At 39.6% G+C, this 19,739-nt stretch overlaps 1 protein-coding gene and 1 long non-coding RNA gene across 9 annotated transcripts in view; one reads left to right on the top strand and one right to left on the bottom strand.

Moving 5' to 3' along the window:
- LOC101172314 (interleukin-1 receptor accessory protein-like 1) overlaps window positions 1-19,739 on the top strand; it is a 466,015-nt gene that overhangs the window by 223,907 nt on the left and 222,369 nt on the right. For all 7 annotated transcript variants that reach the window (XM_078931990.1, XM_078931985.1, XM_078931989.1 and 4 more), the window contains one exon: window positions 17,658-17,937. In XM_078931990.1, coding sequence (XP_078788116.1) covers window positions 17,658-17,937 — 280 coding nt within the window. The remainder of the gene's footprint in view (window positions 1-17,657; window positions 17,938-19,739) is intronic.
- Window positions 12,349-16,413, bottom strand: LOC111949207 (uncharacterized). 2 transcript variants are annotated; one of them, XR_013647836.1, is made up of 7 exons: window positions 15,636-16,413; window positions 14,671-14,899; window positions 14,383-14,542; window positions 14,086-14,296; window positions 13,830-13,988; window positions 13,660-13,725; window positions 12,349-12,818 (listed from the first exon to the last, which is right to left on the bottom strand). It is a non-coding gene; the product is annotated as an uncharacterized LOC111949207 (long non-coding RNA). The 2 variants fall into 2 exon arrangements; XR_002875219.2 differs by lacking the exon at window positions 13,660-13,725 and having other exon boundaries at window positions 15,636-16,409.

Below are 19,739 nucleotides of genomic sequence, written 5' to 3'. Positions count from 1 at the left end.
CATCTCATCTTTTAATCTGTTGAAATGTCTTTGTAGGTCATTGTTTGCATTAAGACAAACCAATAGAGACGTTAGTTAAGCGTTATCAACAATAAAGACCAAATCTTTGAATGTCTCTCTAACTTTACCGAACTGCTTTTGAACGCCTCCTGTTCAAACTAGTGCCGTATTCTGCTGCACTTTGGGACGATAAATATCTTGATCTGTTGATGTCATGCGGACGTCTAGTAGAGTAATTATCTATAATGATAATTATAACAAAATAAAATATCCAATCCATGATCAGGACACAACATCCGATTCCCATTGAACCTGAAAGTACATGATTCTGATCCAAACTGTTTCCAATTTTCCATAAATCCAGCTGCCACAATTCTGTCTTTAAATAGAAAAATAAAAAGCTGAACAAAAAGGCACTTTTATTGAATGGTCGCATCCACAGACGGCCATTAGGGACATAAAAGCAAGGCAGCCTTGACAAATGGCTCTATTTTGTTTAATGGCACGGTTAAGTCGTAGCAAAAATGAATGACTTCATCTCGGATGTGACTCCATTAAATGCTGGTTCTGTGGTCAGCTGGTAAAACATGACAGCTGACGGTTATCCGTCCCCATTAATCCTAACACAGTTGTCTGAACAATCGGACGCGCCGACTGATGGAAGGCCTTGTTTTTTTGTCGATAGGGTTTCTTTCCACTCAGCCACAAATTGCTGGATGAAGCAGACCCTCACCTTCCCTCTCTAACCCAGAGAAACGTTGGCTTTGTCCCGAGTTTGTGTCCTGCCAGCAAACTGAGCAGAAGAACAAGAAATCTCCATCAGACGTCTGAAATGACAATTTTCAGGACTTCCAGATTACTCCGAAACCGCCACTGCCAATCACATTTAGTTAATAAAGATAAATGCAAAAAAGCCTTTGAAACAGTTGGACTCCAATTTAAAAGGAAATTAAATTCTAACCCCCTTTTTTTCTTTTTCAAATTTATTATAAAATTGCTTTAAAGATTGAGGAGAAATTAATTTTGCCCAAAAAACTGATGTCCTCATAAGTGCACGCCGGCTAGTGTTTCACTCAGTCAACCACGGCTGACATGTTCTGTCTGTTTGATGCAGGATCATTCATTCTGCTGCCGTCATATTTTTTTAAACAGCTTGGAGTGATTTAATTTTCTTATGCAACTCTAAACTTTTGAGTTATTTGAAAACGGTAAAAGGCCGAAGTGCTTATTATAGAACTGAGGAAATTAAACAATTGAAGAGACGTTGTAGATCTGCTGAAAGACTTTGGAGAAAACACAAACTTGAAATAAACTATCAATTATACCAAAACCAACTAAAACTATATAATCAAACCGTAAAACAGGCCAGAAATTCATATTTTGCTAACATCATTTCTGTAAATACAAATAACCCCAGAGTCATCTTCACCACAATTGAGTCTTCGATCAATTAAAATGTGAACAAAAACACAATTCCAGCCTCCGCCTCATTGTGTGAGGACTTTGCAGACCACTTCAGGAGCAAGATCGATTCTGTCAGATCTAACATCATAAAAGAACAGACAAGCCTCTCTATTGGAAATGATGGCTTGATTTTACCTGAGGAAACACTGGACAGTTTTGACCTGGTTGAAGCTGCAACACTTGGTCGAGTTTTCTCCCAAGTTAATCCAACAACTTGTTTTTTAGACCCCATCCCTACATCCCTTTTTAAATCATTTTATGGGTCTTTTGAGAGTGAGATTTTAAATATCATGAACTCCTCTCTACAGACGGGTATTTTTCTGCTGCCTTTAAAACGGCAGTGGTGAAACCGTTACTCAAGACAACTAATTTAGACCCTTCAATTTTTAATAACAACAGACCTGTGTCCAACTTGCCATTTTTAAGTAAGGTTTTAGAAAAACTTGTTTTTATTCAGCTGAATGAGTTTCTCTCTCAAAACAACATTTTTGAGATAAACCAGTCTGGCTTTAGAACAAACCACAGCACAGAGACAGCCTTGTTAAAAATCGTTAATGATGTCAGGTGTGTCTTGGATTCAGGTCAGATCTCAGTACTAGTTCTACTAGATCTAAGCGCAGCTTTTGATACTGTTGATCACCTGATCCTTGTAAACAGACTTAAAAGTCTTGGCCTTTCAGGGACTGTTCTCAAGTGGTTCGATTCTTATCTCATGGAGAGAAACTTTATGGTAAGCATGGACACACACTTCTCTGGGGTCCATGAAATTAATTGTGGTGTGCCTCAAGGTTCCATCCTTGGCCCCTTGCTTTTTAACATTTACATGCTTCCTCTGGGGAATGTCATCAGAACCCACAACATCAGCTTTCATAGCTATGCTGATGATACCCAGCTGTACATAGCTATGTCTCCTGATGACACAAGACCAATAGAAGCACTTTTTAACTGTATTTTAGATGTAAAATTATGGATGGCAAATAATTTTCTGCAGCTCAACCAGCACAAAACTGAAATTTTAGTTATTGGTGCTGAAGCCAAGAGGGAGAAACAGTTTCTGAAGCTACAGGAACTTTCATTAAGTCATTCAGAAACACCTGGGTGTTATCTTTGACTCTAAGCTAACTTTTATCCCCCATATGAAACAGGTGGTTAAAACTGGTTTTTATCATCTCAAAAATCTGGCTGGAGTCCGCCCACTACTCTCTCTTGCTAATATGGAGATGCTAATGCATGCTTTTATCATGGGTAAAGTTGATTACTGTAACGCCCTGCTTGCCGGTCTTCCAAAAACCAACATTAGGAACCTTCAGCTTCTCCAGAACTCTGCTCCATGAGTTCTTACAAAGACCAGGAGGCGAGCTCACATCACCCCAATTTTAAAATCCCTGCATTGGCTCCCCATATGCTTCAGGATTGATTTTAAGATACTTTTAACAGTTTTTAAATGTCTTAACGGTCTTGCGCCTTCTTATTTATCAGATATTTTAGTAAGATATGAATCCTTGCGGACCCTGAGATCCTCTGGCACTGGTCTGTTGACCATTCCAACTGTAAAAACTAAAACCTATGGAGAAGCTGCATTTCAGCACTATGGTCCCCGTTTATGGAACAGTCTGCCGGAGGACCTGAGAGCCGCAGAGAGCATTAATGCTTTTAAGAAAAGGCTCAAGACCCATCTTTTTAACCTGGCTTTTAGCTAATTTTTTACTACTTTTATGTATTTATTCAGTTATTTATTTATATGTACTTTTTATTTTATTTATTTATTCATCCATTTTATCTTGTTTTATGAACTTGAATCTGATTTTAACGCGTTATTTTAATTTACCTTATTTTAATGTTTTATTGTTTTTATCAATATGTTTACTTGTTTATTCTCATTTTTATTCATTTTTATTTCCGGTGCTTCCTCAGCTGGAACCCCTCCTTCTGGGTCGGCTGCTGTTCAGCCACTGCGGCTCTAGATGGGGACCTGCATCACCACTTAGCTGTGGTGGAGCGGTCCCCGCCTGTGAAGCTGCATCTGGCTGTCTATGCGGCTGTTCACGGAGGGGGAGGTTCCAATTATTAGCGTTTCCAGCATCCTGTTTTTGTGCTCAGCCTATTTCTCATTTTCCTTTGCCATCATAGGGGGTGGGAGGTGTGAAAGGAGTGGGGGGCTAGGTACGGGGAGGGGGGCCCTATTTATTTATTTATTTTTATTTTATTTATTTTTAAATCGTCAATGCTTGTTTTATATTTTGTTGTGTTTTAATGTAAAGCACTTTGTGTTATATTTGTATATGAAAAGTGCTTTATAAATAAAGTTTGATTTGATTTGATTTGATTAGCGGAGCTTATTGAGAGAATGGCTCAGGCAGTGAAACGGTTAACATTTGAACATTTTTTGCAGCTTTTGACTTATCTGGGTTACTAAAATAGTTAACTGGAAAAAGATAACACTGAAACGAATGTTTTAAAGACTGATTCACACCCGTACAGTAGAAGCGATACGTCTTATTGCACACGCGGCCTACGATACATGGTACAGCCCAATCCGATTTTATTGCAACATTTGGGAAAAGTTGACCAAAGTAAGGCAGCGATGGGGGGAGAAAACAGAAGAGAAGGATTTTCCTGTTTAATAAAAAATTACGCTTTCACTATGATTGTATGAAAGAACTGGTGGAAGCAGGAAGATGGTAAAGCTTTAGTCAGAACTGGCTTGTTGGTGCTGTTCTAGTGATAAGTACGGGCTCCTTGCGTGCAGCCGGACTGTTAGAAATGAGGGGGAAAGACAGAATGATTGTGTAGATATCCTACAGGCGTACTATGCATACCTCTGTATCACGTGCACACATCAGATGGCAATTGCTCGCAGTCATTAAGGGACTAGTACGCATACTTTACCTACGACTAGATGTGTGTAAGGACACAATACAAAAGTATCACCTGTACGTACCTGCTGTTGGACACACTTGCACACCTGTAAGTGTGTCCAACAGCTACGTTTACACCACGCTTGGCGACGTGCATTCAAGTAGTTGCTTCAAGTATAAGCGTGAGTTTATGCACAGTTAAGGCTTCCACCTCGAAACCTATCGCGTTCATGCAAAGCTACACAAGTTTACACAACCGTTTTCCGGCTCAATGTGCAAAATGCATGGCCAGTAAACATATGTTGCAATTTAAACCAGGTTCAACTTTGACCAATCAGGGACTTGGATCAGGTAGGAGCGCATTGATGGTATCCCTTTTAATTCATGGAAGAGCCAACCGTTTGAAAATTGATTGTGTCCGGCCGGAATTCTTTGACGTCAAGTTTTTCACATATCGGAATAGAGCTGGAGGAAGACTGGCCAGATTTGTCCTGCTTCGACCATTTGCATCAAGTCTCTTCCAACTGTAGGTGGCGGGCATGCGCAGGTACACAGTAGAAGAAGAAAAAGAAGGAGATGTCCCTCCCTGTTTGCCCAGCTAAATGATCATTCAAGACTACACTTGTGCTCCCCGTGAGATGCGATGGCCCTTCTCCGCAACCCTCCATGGGCCAGACATCCCAACAACGTGCAACACATGTCTGGGTCATGTGACCAAGGCTTAAGAAAACACATGAAAAACACACAGGAGTTCAAAAGTCCAATGCTTGTTAAGTACAGTACCTGTACAACGTCTGCTGAGGAAGACAATAGTTTCAGCACTTTGAACTCATTAAATGTCTTGACATAAATGACGACCAGGAGACTTTTGTTGTAAATTATGATCCAGATGAAGACAAATCTTTAATCTCTTAACAGGTTTGTCATGAACTGACACCAAGTAAAGCCTGAATTGCAGGTGAAGCAAAGAGATGCCCTTGAAGCAGAAAAATACACTGTCTAACTCAACAGAATCAAACAGGAACGATCGTTAGTGCTTGATGCCTCTTTGTCTTCAGGGCAGATTTGACTTTGAACTTGAATATTGATCGAGCACCTGTGAAAGGAATCGAACCCGTGACCCTGCAAAGCATAGACTTCTGCTGCGTCTGCGGTCCTCGTCTGTGGCGAGGAGTGGGTGGGGGGGTGTTGTGGGGGTGTACAGCAAATCTCAGAGACTAATGAGAAACATAATGTGTTGGTTCATGCGCTCTGTTGCCAATCCCATGTTGGAGCTGCTGCCTCCCCGGGTGACCTTTTCCCCTCTCCGGCTGTTTTTATTAGTTGTTAGAGTGGAACACTTCAGAGTCTCAATTAGGACTCACAATTAGACGCAAAAACCATCTCGGCTGTGGTTGTCTTACCTTAAGCTTTCAAGTTATTATCGTCCACAAACTAATTAGAAAGTTCTTGATAAGCGAGGGTAGGCCCCTTTGTTGCCATGGCAACAGTTAGACCTGCTCACAATGAAAGGGTTGTGCTGGCGGGGAGCTCACAGAGCACACATCGCCTTCCTCTGCATTTGGATCTGATTAATTTTCGCTTTGGCCTACAAGTGCCGTTTCTGGACGTGTTGTTTGTTTCTCCTCTGTGTGTAAAAATAAACACGGTAGATTACATGGAAGGTAAAGGAAAGTCAGTGAATCTGCACAATAATTGTCAGCTAAATGCGGCACAATTTGGCTTTTCCTTCTGGATCCATGTCATGACTAAGTGCCTCCCTTTATCCTTAATTCACCGCTGTTTCATCTGCTGAAATAACTTGCTGTTCTTTAATTCAAACAACCTAAAGAAACTCCAACTGCAGTGAACCTCGGCTGAACTGAATACCAATAAGATGGTGAACAGAAATCAAGCAATCAAGCCGAGAACAAACAGATTAAGCTCCTAAAGTGCTCCAAGCAAAAATGACCAACTCGGCCTTTATGAGCTCCTCATTCTCCAGCAGCTCTGTGAGCAGTTTATGGCCTCAGTAAGAGAAAGATTTACCAAAACACTACAAGATGATATTCATGTCCTGCCATGTGACAGCTTTTTAGCTGTTGACTAATACGGAAACTTACTAGAAAACAGTTTGATCACAATCTCAACTAAGGGCTTCATTCTGTGAATCATTGAAGCCTCAGTCTCAACCCCTGAAGTAGAGCTGATCCTAAACACTGAAAAGGGACTCGCTTTGGCAATTGTCACAAATACAACTACCACGGTGCAATGGGGAGGCATTGACAGAATCTTCAAGACTTCATCCTACCTTCTTTGGTTAAAAATGTTGGCGTGGTCATATGTGGTCTTGGCAGTCAGTCAGGCGTGAATTCAAGTAAATTCAATTCAGTTTTATTTATATATCCCAATATTACAACACAGTTTTCTCAACAGACTTTACTAATTGTAAAAAACATCAAATCAGTTATAAAATACAATAGCTGATTACTACACTAAACTGGACATCCCTGCCCTTAGACCCTCCTTGGTAAAGAAAAAACTCCTAAAACAAAACCAATTCCATGGGGAAAAAAAGAATAAATCTTAGGAATCTTCACAATAAGGAGGGATCCTCTACCAGGATGGACAGGCGATGTATCAGGACTGTTGGAGAACTATTAGCTTATCTAATTCTACAATTACATGTATATGTACAGTGTAGCAGATGGGCTTCATCCAAATGGAACTGGGGGACGACTGGGGGTGCGAGACAAGCCAGAGGTGAGGTCCACAGCCAAGGACACAGACGAGTCAACTGGCTTTCAATTGGCCTTCAAAAAAAAAGTTAATGCAGTCCAACCACAGCAGGAGTCTTCATCGGATGAAGAGCATCAAAGCATTATTGCAGCATCAATGCTGTCTCTCCATTTATATTCAGGACTAATGGTGGACGGGATCACCAGATTGATGTCTGGTCACCGCTGTCAACAGCCCTCGTCGAGTGCTCGCAATGCTACCGAATGATTTCTAACAATTATGTTGGTGGCAGTGGGAGGGCAACATGGGGGCATGGGGGGTTGCTGGAGGGTGGCAGTCTGAAATCGGTTGGATTTTGGGTACCTTGGAGCCAATTATCATGCAACCTCCAAATGTGGTGACCACTGACCGAACTTGTATTTAGGTTGCTGTGCCGTGGAATTTTGAGATACATGACCGTAGTAATCAACAAAAACCTTTAGAAGCGATCAAAATATTTCCATATTAAAAGATACTAACCTGCTTTGCTCCAGACAACATAATTGCTCAAACTTTTATACGATCCAATACAGTGATCCCTCTTTATCACGGAAGAAACCCACGATGGGTGAAATCTATCGCATATGTTTTATTGCAGTAAAATGTCTCGCTACACACTTTCTACACTTTTCTCAGACAGTCATGAACATTTTCAATTCACTTTTATTTGTATAGCCTAAATTCACAACAACAGTTGTCTTAATGGTCTTTGTATCGGTAATTGTAAAGTAAACATCAAAAAGATCATAAATACATAGACTCCAATAGGAGAATACTAAAACTTTAACTAAACAGACTAAACTAAACTGGCATCCCTGCCCTTAGACCCTCTTTCGCGGTGAGGAAAAACTCCTAAAAAAACAGATTCTGGAAGAAATGACAAAACCTCAGGGACGTCCACATGAAGGAGCGATCCTCCTCCAGGATGGACAGGCTATGTACCAGAACTGTTAGAGAGAATTGGCTTATCTAACGCTACAACTACATATTTAAAGTCCAGCAAATGATCTTCATCCAGATGCCGGAGGCATGATCCACAGCCAAGTGTAGGAGCAGTAGGCGAGGTAAGCCAGAGACGAGGCACACCTTCCTCTCTTATTTAACCCTTGTGCTATCCTATGACCTATGAACCTTAAACTGACGTGTTCTCCCTACCATGACAAAGGTGGATAAAGGTGGAAAGATTTCATGTAATCCATGGACACCAGTGAAGATCACAAATCATTGAGGAAAAAAGGTTCAGCGCACTGTCTAGTGGGTCTAGATGAGTCTCTTCCCAATGTTAAAGTGCCTAGGATAGCTTAAGGGTCATACTCTAAAAGTTCAAACCTTTATAGAAAAATAAGTCCACTTTTCTAGAAGGAAAACCAAGATCTGGTCGGTATTGAATAATTTTGTAGTTTTAGTAAACTGAACACATTATGTAGAGGAGGCATGGAGGTGAATAACAATGATCTACAACCAAACAGGGCGCATAACACAGTGCACTGTAAAAGAAAGAAGGAGCAGCATGCGAAATGGCTTTGAAAAAAATCCATCTACCCATTTTCTACCTACCCATGTTCGGGTTCAATGGGTTGCTGGAGTTAGCTACTTGTGGGTTTAGGTGGGCTCATGCCGGACAAGTTCGCCAGTCCGAAGTAATCGAGTATTCGAAATATAATCTTCTACAAGCCAAGAGGTTGGTCTGGCAACGTTTTTCTGTTTTACTTATTTATTTATTTTTTATTGTCACTATTTTGTTCAAATAGTGACAGAGATGTAAAGGTTTCACATTAGATCAGAGATCCTGTTCCACTAATTACTGCCTCAGAGCAGTCCCTGCTTGACAACAGCATTACTTCAAACAAAAACCATCATAATCAGTCAAACTGGTCTTACTGGCATCAACATGACACAAGCATGCAAGCCATTTGGCATTCTTTTTTACAGCAGAGATGCTTCATTTAACAAGGATCTAATCTGATTATAGCAATCTACAAAAAATGTCCACAAATATATAGAACAAGGGAAAAATATAATATTTAAAGGTAAATAAATCATAAAACCGTGTTTGTGCAAGCATGAGTACAAACTGATTCTACACTTCTAAAAAGAGCGCAAAAGTTTTTCTGGGCATAGTTCCTTCTGTGTTTTCTTTACATACTGTCATGACAAATCCCAAATGAAGGTCAAACTGTGCCCAACAAAACTACAATTTATTCCCACGTATCCGACTGTTGTGTTTCTACATTTGGTGGGACCTGGACTTAAGCCAACTGGTGTATGAACTAACTAGCTGTTATCATGTGTGTGGAGTGTGGAGACACCGTCCAAAACATAAACCGGCGTATTTAATCATCCCAATTAGTGACCAGGAACACCCTTAAATTTTAAACTACAACATTTAGACCCCCTTTTTATTAAAGAACCATATGCTGATCATCCTTGCAAAACCTATTATAGTTGGTGCCCCATATTTTAGATCATTTAACCATTTTCCAATTTAACTGACGCCATTTAGAAACTAAAAACAAAACCATCCACCACTGCAGTGGCCTTGGGGAGGATCTCTGTGTCATATTATGTCAGTACTCCTTTGAAGTACCCCCCACACACACACACACAACTCCTCCCTCTCCCATTATTAGTATTATTCGTTTTTTTCCCGTCTTTATCCAGAGACATGTTGTCACCACCATTCTCAGCATGATCTTTAATCTCCCACACAATGCAGAACAATAATCACCTGGAACACCCTCATTGATTGCAGCGTTCGCCACACCCCACTGATTGGTGCCAAGTTGCCTCTTTGGTAAATGAAATATTTATAGAAGCTCAATTAAGCAAGCCTGTTGAGTCTGCAACAGCTGCGCCGCCAGATGTTTTTAAAGGAAAGAGTGTTGCAGCGAGGTTAAGCATGGAGAGGAAATTGAAAATGCATAATGAGCAGAAACTGCTGCTACAGTTCTAATCTGACTGATGTAGAACCTCCTTTGATACTAACATGCCTTTTTTTTCTCCTGAAAAAAAACAAAACTCTTCAGATGGGTCCATCTTAATGAAGACACACAACTGTCACAAACGGAGTGGCTTTGATACGGAAAACCATAATCTGTATAATTCAACGTTCTATAAATATCTAAAGCTATATTATTGTTTTCCTTGAGCAGAGCTGCTATGCTCAGACATGCTCCATGGCTGAGTACGTGCTGTCATGGCAACAACATGGTCACACAGTAGATAACATTTTCTTTTATCACACACTTTCACAGGTTTGTACTTCAGCAAATTTGTAACTTTAATTGGCATCAATTTTTTTTTCTTTTAAAAACTTAGCAACATAAATTCAATTTTTTTTTTATCCTCATCACTGTTCAAGGTTTAGATGTTCTCAATTAGAGCTAAAAGAATAATAAGAAGCTGTAGGTGTACTTCTTCTAAATTTTAAAACTGAAGGCCAAAGAGAGATTTCTGTAACTTTGACTTTTTTATTTGTCTGTCTAAACTTTTCTAGACATTTATTTTTTAGAAAACTAAAATGTAAGTCTTTATTTTTCCATTTCAAATGGAAAATTACCGTATTTTCTCCTTTATATTTAGCCTCCAGTGAAAGTCAAATAATTTTGTATCCTAAAAATGAAAAACTTTACAACAATTCCAAACTAACAATTTCAAAATGAAAATTTTATATCGGCTTTCAGGATTATCTTGACTGTCTGGTTTATTGATGTAGAGTCTTTTGGTAAAGTACAAAACTAACCTTAAATCCAGTGTCTTAAATGAATCAGCAGTTTTTCTCTTATAAAAGACCCAATACACAGAAGGAACTCTACCTTTGGGCTGTCCAGATTCTACTATTATTCTATTATTCTATTCTATTCCAGATTCTTCTAAGTGTTCTTCTAGTGGTCTGATCCCTCAAAGCAAACTTCCAGCATAGTATCTTACTGTCTGTGTGATAGTTACCATGGTGACTGCCTCGCAGTTGGATGCGACTCAGCATCATCAGAAGCCACAGTTGAGCCTAAAGCCCAAGGGCACTTTGGCACATGGGTGGGCAAGGCGGGAACTGGACCTATGAACTTTTGATCAGAGATCGACCACTCTACCTCTGCACAACCTCCCTATCTATTAGGTCAATTCTCCTGTAACTGTGTAACTAAAAGGGTTTTTAGGAAAAAAGCCTTTCTGTAAAAATATTGCGATATCGTATTTCCCAATACTGGTATTGATTTGGCTGGGTGTGGGACTGGCGCTCGGGAAAGGTGGGTTTGCTTAATCCAGTGTGGGTCCTTGGGCAAGACCCTTCACACCACTGCCCACAAGGGGGCCCAAGTCTGTGTCTCCTTGTGCCAGCCTCAACAAAATACAGGGCTGTGTCAGGAAGGGTGGGGTAAAAATCTCTGCCAAACCACCTGTGGCGACCCCTGATGGAAAATACTGAAAGGTTTAACAACTACAACAATAAGCAAACATTTCATTCAGTGTCTTACTTTTGTAGTCCACTTAAACTCCTGACCACTAGTGGGCAGCACACCACACCAAGCCTCCTTCAGCAGCTCTGCACCATAACAAGAAGAACCATTTAGCAGTGGATGGTCTCTCGGCCTCTCTCTCGGTTGTTGTTGTTCCCCAGCTTAGTGCCCATAGGAAAAATCTGTTGCTCATATGTTGCCTGATCTCGTCTCTTGAGATCAGTTTGAGCGTCTCATATTCGTATCATTCTGTGATCATTTGCTTCTTAACTCTTGCTCCTAAGGGTCCCTTAGGAGCAAGAGTTAAGCTATAATGAGAAAAGACATCACTGAGACAAATGAGGTTGAGTTGAGACAACTTTTAGAGCAATAATTAAGAAGTGGGAGAGACGAACCTAAGACGTTCATGAGACAAATCTGAGAAGAATGAGTCCTAAAAGAGATCTCATCATTGTCTGTCTGATGTCTCTTTCATGTCTTAATCATTTCTCTTAAATGTCTAACCAAAGCCGTTAATGAGAATGATATTTGAGATGTATTTGAGAAAGAAAAGAGAAGTTATTTTTATAGCAGTGGTAGCCAATCCTGGTCCTCAAGGGCCACCATCCAGTAGGGTTTAGATGTTTCTTTGCTCCCCAGATGTGAATCAACAGGTGATTAACCACCTCCTGCAGAACTTGAGGAGGCAATTCAACCACTGCAGCAGATCTGTTGGAGCAGGAAAACAGCTAAAACATCCATAACAGTGACCTTCAAGGACCAGGATGGGAGACCACTGATATACAGTAACAGTAAAAACAATACTAGAAATGTAAATGCTTTACACTTTATTTGGGCAGCACCATCATCAGTACAGCATTTGAATTGTGGTAGCAGTATTAGACACTTTTTAAAATATTAAATGCATTAAGTACATGAACTGTGGCGTACTCAATGTGGCTGACATGATGGTAAAGAAAACTTCCATATTTTAAACAACAAACACACTGACATCACTGCTGAGGTACAAGGAAAAAAACAAGATTATGTAACCACATAAAAAAGTACCTGATAAAAACATTCTCCTAAACTTGCAGCCTACCAAATCCATGGACCAATTTGAGAACCAAATTAAGATAAAAAATAAGAAAAAAGATGGAGGAGAAACCAGTCCGCATACTGTAGATCATAGCAGTGGCCTTAGAACCTGTTCTGGCCCTACATTTGTTGACAAAGGCTTTCTTGAGCTTGGCCTCTTCAATTTGTTCCCAACCAGGTAGAGTGGCACATCTCAGGACATAAGCTGTAAGACAAGAACATTAAAATCTGGCATGAACAAATTGATAATAGACCGCACATAACAAACAAAGATAACACTTCAAGCTAGAAGCAAACTGTAGTTTTATAAAAGCAGCTGCATAATGCTACCATAAGATTACGTTTCTGTCATCCCTAAAAGCAGCCACACGTCGCTAGAGAGGACATCTGTTTCAGTTAAAAGAATTGAAATGCAGCATTCTATGGGCATTAACTATTTAACAAATAAGGTTCAAATCTGTTTCATTTCATTTTTTATGATACAGTCCAGATCAAACATTTAAGAAATGATCAAGTCACACTTTGCATGGTTGGCTCTTAACAAGGGAAAAATAATACCCATGTCTTAATTGGGACGCTGAGGGCTGATCGTGTCAGACAGCAAACTGTGGAATAAGATATTTCAACGAATATATATTATGGTATCATTAAGAATTTTGTGGTCAATATTTTTTGGATTGTTCAGAATATTTCCATTAGTGTTTTAAAGTAGAGCACTTTGGCTTAGGTCTTTGTTCTGTTTGAGACTGAAGAATTATCCCTTAGTGGTACAAAAGTAAAGATTGGAAAAAAGTCTGTTATACTTGGAAAACTTCATAAAGCCACCCTTTAAATTGTATTTTATTTCTTTTAATGTGACACAATCTTACTATTTAAATCAAATTACCCCAAAATAAGGATTTTCAAAGCTAAATTTTAGGTTAGCCAGGGCTGCTCATTCCTGGTCCTTGGGATCCATCACCCTGACTGTTTTCTAGATCTCCAAGCCCTGCTAGCTGTTGATCAGCTCAACCAGACGTCTCCACATTCTGACTGAATGAACACACCTGGTCCAGGTAATCAGCTGGAAATCAGGCAGGCTGGTAGATCTCAAGGACCAGGGATGAGCAGCCCTGAGTTAGATTAATACAAGATTAATTAGAATAATTAACTGCAGGTCATGATTAACTAACCACACCCAAAAATGAATCGCATGACAGCACTCATAAATATGTACCTTTGCAGAAACTCCAGGGTTTCTGCAACAGCTCAGTTGGATAATGACGGTTAAAGCAGAAGTAGCTTCTGAACATCAGTCATAGTGCTGCAATGTTGTTGTGTACGATGGAGCGGTTCCAACTCAGCATGAACCTCCTTGGGGAAAAGCAAGACTGTCCTAAAGACAGAACAATGGATGAAGTAAACATGTCACTCATGTACAGTGTACAAAGACAAAACCTTTAGAATAATTTAACACTGGAAACTTTACTTACCACATACAATAACAGTTGGAGTCAACGGCACCTGCTGCAGCTGGACCTCGTCTGCATCTTCTACAAGAACATGGCATCCTCCTCATTAAAGTAGCAGAGCAGAAGAAAGAGCATCTCTTTAACATCTCATCTCTTCTGAGCAGCCACTCTGCTCTCCCTGCATCATCTGCAGCCTTTTAGAGTTTGGAAAAACGTCTTGCTTTCATCATTTCTGCAACAAGAGTGCAAACCATTTCCTTCCTTAGTCTTGGGCCAGGTCTCTTTCCAAAGACTCCACAAATTCCTCAGAAAACTTACTCCATGGAATTTCAAAGCTGTCCTCCCAGTCAATGTACGTACAGTCCTCGGCTTCTGGAAGATGTGGATGACAAACTCCTCGGTGACTATAACAAAAGTGATGATGATTGTGTTGGTGAGGTCTCAACAGATGATGATGTGCTGTTCTCTGGCGTTTGGTCTGCAACAAAAAACAAACAAACAGTATAAGTGTATTAAGTTTACACTGTACTGTCAGTGTGTTACCCATTCATATTCATATCCACTTCTGTGCATTACAAAAACTCATTTGTAATGTTTGAGACTCACATTTCAATTTCCAAAGAGCAAGACGTTTCCGGGCTTGAACAGGTCTCAAAGCTGGCAGCAAGTCAGCCTCTTCTATGAATCGTAGATCCTCATACAACTCCATTTATTCCAATGGACTGCAAGTGTTCTTCCAGGATGTCTTTTGTGGCTCTGGTAGGACCTCCATAATGGCAGTGTGGAGGAACATGGGTTCTGATTCAATTATTTTCACATGTAGAATTTAGATCACCTTGAATCAGAGAGGGAAAAAAAAAACATGATGTACACACATTTTATACAGCACAAAGTAAGATCTGGAAAGGTTTTTAAATATGATTTATGATTCACTAAAATCCTCGTACATATCAGTGTTGACATTTGTTGGCTTAGCTACATCTGTGCTCTCTAAACATCTTCACCACTGACAGAGGGCTGAGAACATGTTTCCCTAATATGCATACTTACATTTTCAGATTATGCTTTCTAGACATGTGAGCAGTTAATGATGACTTTACTTAAACACATGTCCATAACCAGTTTCAAAAGATGACATGCCAGGCCAAACGTCTGCAAGATGATCTTTTAAACAAGATAAAAGCTTTTTACAGCGTAAAAATTGAACATACAGTGAAACTGCACATTTTGAAGTTTGGAATAATGGACTGTGGTGTCGTCACACTGTGAATGGGATGAACCCTGCAGACCCTTAACTGAAGAGCAAAATGTCTTCCAACAGTTACTTAGCACTCACGCGTTTGGAAAAATATCGAGGCTCATTCTGTAAACTCTGCACTGCAAATAACTCTTCAATGTCTTTATTTTTTATTACAAAAAGCACAAGTAAACCTTTGTAAAAAGTAATAATTACTTATACAGCCAAAGCCACCGCGAGTAGCCCAGACGTCTGCATTACTGGCGGAGCTAGCTTAAAACACCTTTAGCATTCAACTGAGTTCAGAGTTGGAGGGAAGAAATCGCAAACTTACCGTGCAAACTTCAAAGATTTTACTTGAATCTTTTCCAGACAAGCAAAAAAAATGTTGGAGATTCATCACACGGATTGTTAAAACGCAGAAAAAATACGACAAACGGTCGTCAAAATTCTCTCGTTCTCTGCACTTCTCCCGCTTGCAGATTCCGGCCCGTTGGTGACGTCAACCACAGAGTTTTCCCTCCCACCGTGATCAGCCAATCAGAAATCTGTGTCAAGTGAGGCTGTGATACAGTTTAAAATTCAAATCGGGTTACTCCAGGCTTCTGTTTGTTCAATATGATGCAGACTAAAATCAAGAAAACAGAAAATATTTTCAGCTTGTAAGGCTGCATGAAGGGTGATTTTTAAAGACAAAGATAAATTAACTCAAACTGAACCCCATAAATCTGTACCGCCCTAAAGTTGATTTATTAATTTGATTATTTTTATTTGTGTATTTTATTTGTTTGTTTCAAATGTAAAATCTATTTTTTGTTCACTTTAAGGTGATCCAAATATGATCCCAAATGTCCTTTATTTAGTTCAGACATCAATGTGTTAAATGTTTTATACCCACCAACATATAAGTGTGCGTATATGCACTTGTGCGTGTATGCATGTGTGCCAGTGCATGCGTGTGTTTGTGTTTAACTAAACCTAGCATCATTAACCCCACATACATTCTTGTTCATTTATGTTTATCTAAGCAGTCAAAAAAAAAGTTTATTAAATCGACACTGCAACGTTGTCTTGAAATTTCATGTTTTTTAAAAAGTTTCAAAAATATGTCTTTTGAGGACATGACCGTCTTAGTGATTTAACTTTTTTTTCTTGAAATTGTAATTAAGTTATATAAATATGTAAGCAATAAACAACTTTTTTAAGTTGAACATAAATAAAATAAAAAATATTATTTTCTAGAGATGAACTGTAATGGTGTCATCATAAGACTCATTTTAGGGCTTGTACTACTCTAATTTTTCTTTTTGCTGAGACAATAAAAAAAGAGGCTAAAACAAGATCTAAATTATTGAGCAACGAGAGACAGAACCATTTATGTCTTTCACTAAGACGTAACTGAGAAAGGGATTTGAAGTAAGGATATCAAATTGAGACATACTTGAGCGCAACATAATATGGCTCATTTTTCTCTTAATTGAGATCTGGAGAAGAGACAGTTGTGAGAGAATTCTGAGATCTCAAACAGTGCTTACTGTGAGACTTATTTCTCAGGAGAAATGTTTGAGAAGAATGAGAAAAGCAGTTTAGTCTCAAACAGTTCTCATTTATGTCTAGGAGACGTAAATGTGACAGAAACGAGATCTCATCTTCAGTTTTGCTTTGCTATGGGTGACACCCATAAAACTCAGTTTAACCGAAATGGACAGATTGCTGGAGATGGTTCATCATTTCTTTGGTCGTTTGGCCCGGAAGCCATTTCCTAATTTCATAAAGTGCATTCAAGCAATATGAGACATACGTAGCATTTTCTTTTCTTTAACATTTTGGTTAAATCACATTTAAACTTTATTTTTATACTGGAAAAAAAAGTTGCGGTGGAAACAATAGAATATTTCTCAATTCATCAAAATGAAGGCACTTGGATTTTATAGTTGATAGTTACACCATGCATCCAATGATTTGCATTGCACTTGAATGTGAATGTGACATTGGTTTTTCAAAGTCACACTCTTTTATAAAAAAAATTGTGATATTGGGTCAGTGTTGCTATATTTATGGTATCGCGAGAAGAATCGTTTCGTCAGACTCTTGTCAACTCACTGCCCCAGCAACTAATATATGTAAAATATTTAATTTTTGCGGGAATTACATCCCCGTTCCAAAGCTGGACTTAAAACAAAAGAAATACTGCTGCAATAAAAGATTTTCTCTTTTTCTGTGTCTATAAATATGAGGAAACCGTTCTGGTTTTCTCATCTCCTTAATAAGAATTTTCAATGTTTGTTTTTATGAGAATGTGATTTCTGTCCATTAAAATAGTAACTTCATTTCTCGTGTTTGTGTTCCTTTTCAGTGGAGGGTTGTACAGATTGGTCGGTGGACTACTTGAAGTACAAGGTCCTCCTCGGGGAACCCGTCCGGGTCAAATGCGCACTATTCTATGGATATATCCGGGCCAACTACAGCCATGCGCAGAGCACGGGACTCAGCCTGATGTGGTACAAAAGTGCCGGACATGGGGACTTTGAGGAACCTATCAGTTTTGATGGTGCAAGGATGAGCAAGGAGGAGGACTCCATATGGTTCCGGCCGGCGGAGCTGGAAGATGTGGGATACTACTCCTGCGTCTTAAGGTATGTTTTTCTTTTTTTCGTACAATCGTTGTCTTTTTCCCAGGGTTGCAATAAAGCCCCAACAATCTGACTCCGCTGATTTCACCTCAAACCGCCTTTTGCATCACTTTTAAATATTATTTTCTTATTTCCCCTGGTGAATGCAACAAACCATTAGGAGCAAATATTGAATCTATAATTCTTCCGCCTTCACAAGCACCTTTAGAAAATGTTGTGCCCAAAGAGCGACAAAAGAAAGGGCAGCAGTTCCGCACAGAAACATCAGATAAAGAAAAACAAGAGACTCTCTCCGAATGGTGGACGTAGACAATTATTTGATGCATGAATTTCATTATGTTTGAAATATCTCCGTCTTTCCTGACATTAACATGAACCAGAAGGTTGGCTGTCCTTTTTCTAGTCATATTTGTTATTCTGGACATTTTGCTAACAGAGAAAAGAATGAAGAATGTGCTCTTGAGTGGTAGCGCCCTGTACAAGTTTCTCTGCATCCCACCAGCTCATTTCTAAGAGTTATCACCATTGGCTCCCTCCCCCTTCAGAGTCGGCTGCCTTGAATAGAAACGAACGTCCAAGAATTCTCTATTCAGTCGTGTTGGCAGCGTTTCCTGCAGGAAGACAATCGGTCAGCGCAGAGTTATTGTGTAATCACAGAAAGTCGAGCCTTGAGGTTTGATTCCAATGAGCACAGATGCTTTCTCGCCCGTCTCTAAATTAAAGAGGAGCACCTATGCGCCTGTCGTGGTGAGACATGGCGGCACAAAGCACGTTTCTCCCACAGAGGACGTCTGCTTGTTGGCATTTCTTCACACTTTTGTTTCATATTTCCACAAATTTGTTCCATTTTTAAATTCTGGACACATCCAGCAGGATTAGTAATGCCAGATTTTATGATAGAACCAAACATTAGCCTATTGACACAGTCCTGTCAACTTGATCACAAATAAAGCTTCATAATTTTAATAAATCTCTTTTGTTTTGTTTTGGCTCAAACATCATATTTCAGCGGCTTTTATAATCCCAAGACCGGTTTCATTATTTAACCTTCTGCACAATTATACCCACAGATGTTACATTACTGTAACTGTACAAAATACTTGTAGTTATTGGACACAAGCTATATTTTAGATTTTTATTATATCTTTACTTTTACATTCGTGTAGATATTATTTTTACACATTTACATTATGTATTGTTTTGTTTTTACTGCTTCTCTCAATGCAGAGGGATTCACTGGTCTGCAATCACATTGTAGACCAGGGGTCAGCAACCCATGGCTCCGGAGCCACATGTGGCTCTTTCATCCATCTGTTGTGGCTCCCTGTGACTTTGGAAAATAATGACTATTTTATTTGAGTTTTTTCAATTTTCATGGCATTTCAAAGGCGCTGCTGGCTGCGTACGAAGCGCGAGCCACGTAAAAAAACAGCTTCGTAATGAGCTCGTATTTATCGGGCGACACCTGCAGAGCTGATAGCAGGAGGAGACACGCGGGGCGGCTTCAATAAACACTCCGGTCTTCTGCCCGGAACTTGACGTGTCGCGGGGCAGAGACTGATGACAGACTGAGAGTTCGCGCCAGCGTTGCCAGATAGAGTCCCAGGTTTCCAGCCGAAAAGTCATCTGAAAACCGCCAGACCCAGCCAAAAACAGCCCAACACAGCTTTTGTTGATGTTTTTTTTCGTACTGGACTGATAAAATAAAAGATTTTACTAAATAAGATAGTTCAGAATAATAATAAAATGTGTACAATATTGAATATTTCTTCAGCGGGCCGCCTTCTTCCATTCATTTGCTTAAC

Source organism: Oryzias latipes, chromosome 2, assembly GCF_053564925.1.
Source record: "Oryzias latipes strain Hd-rR chromosome 2, Olatipes_Hd-rR_3.1".
NCBI classification, from domain to species: Eukaryota; Metazoa; Chordata; class Actinopteri; order Beloniformes; family Adrianichthyidae; genus Oryzias; species Oryzias latipes.
Note: the sequence above shows the minus strand (reverse complement) of the source record. Positions and strands in the feature narration are given on the sequence as shown.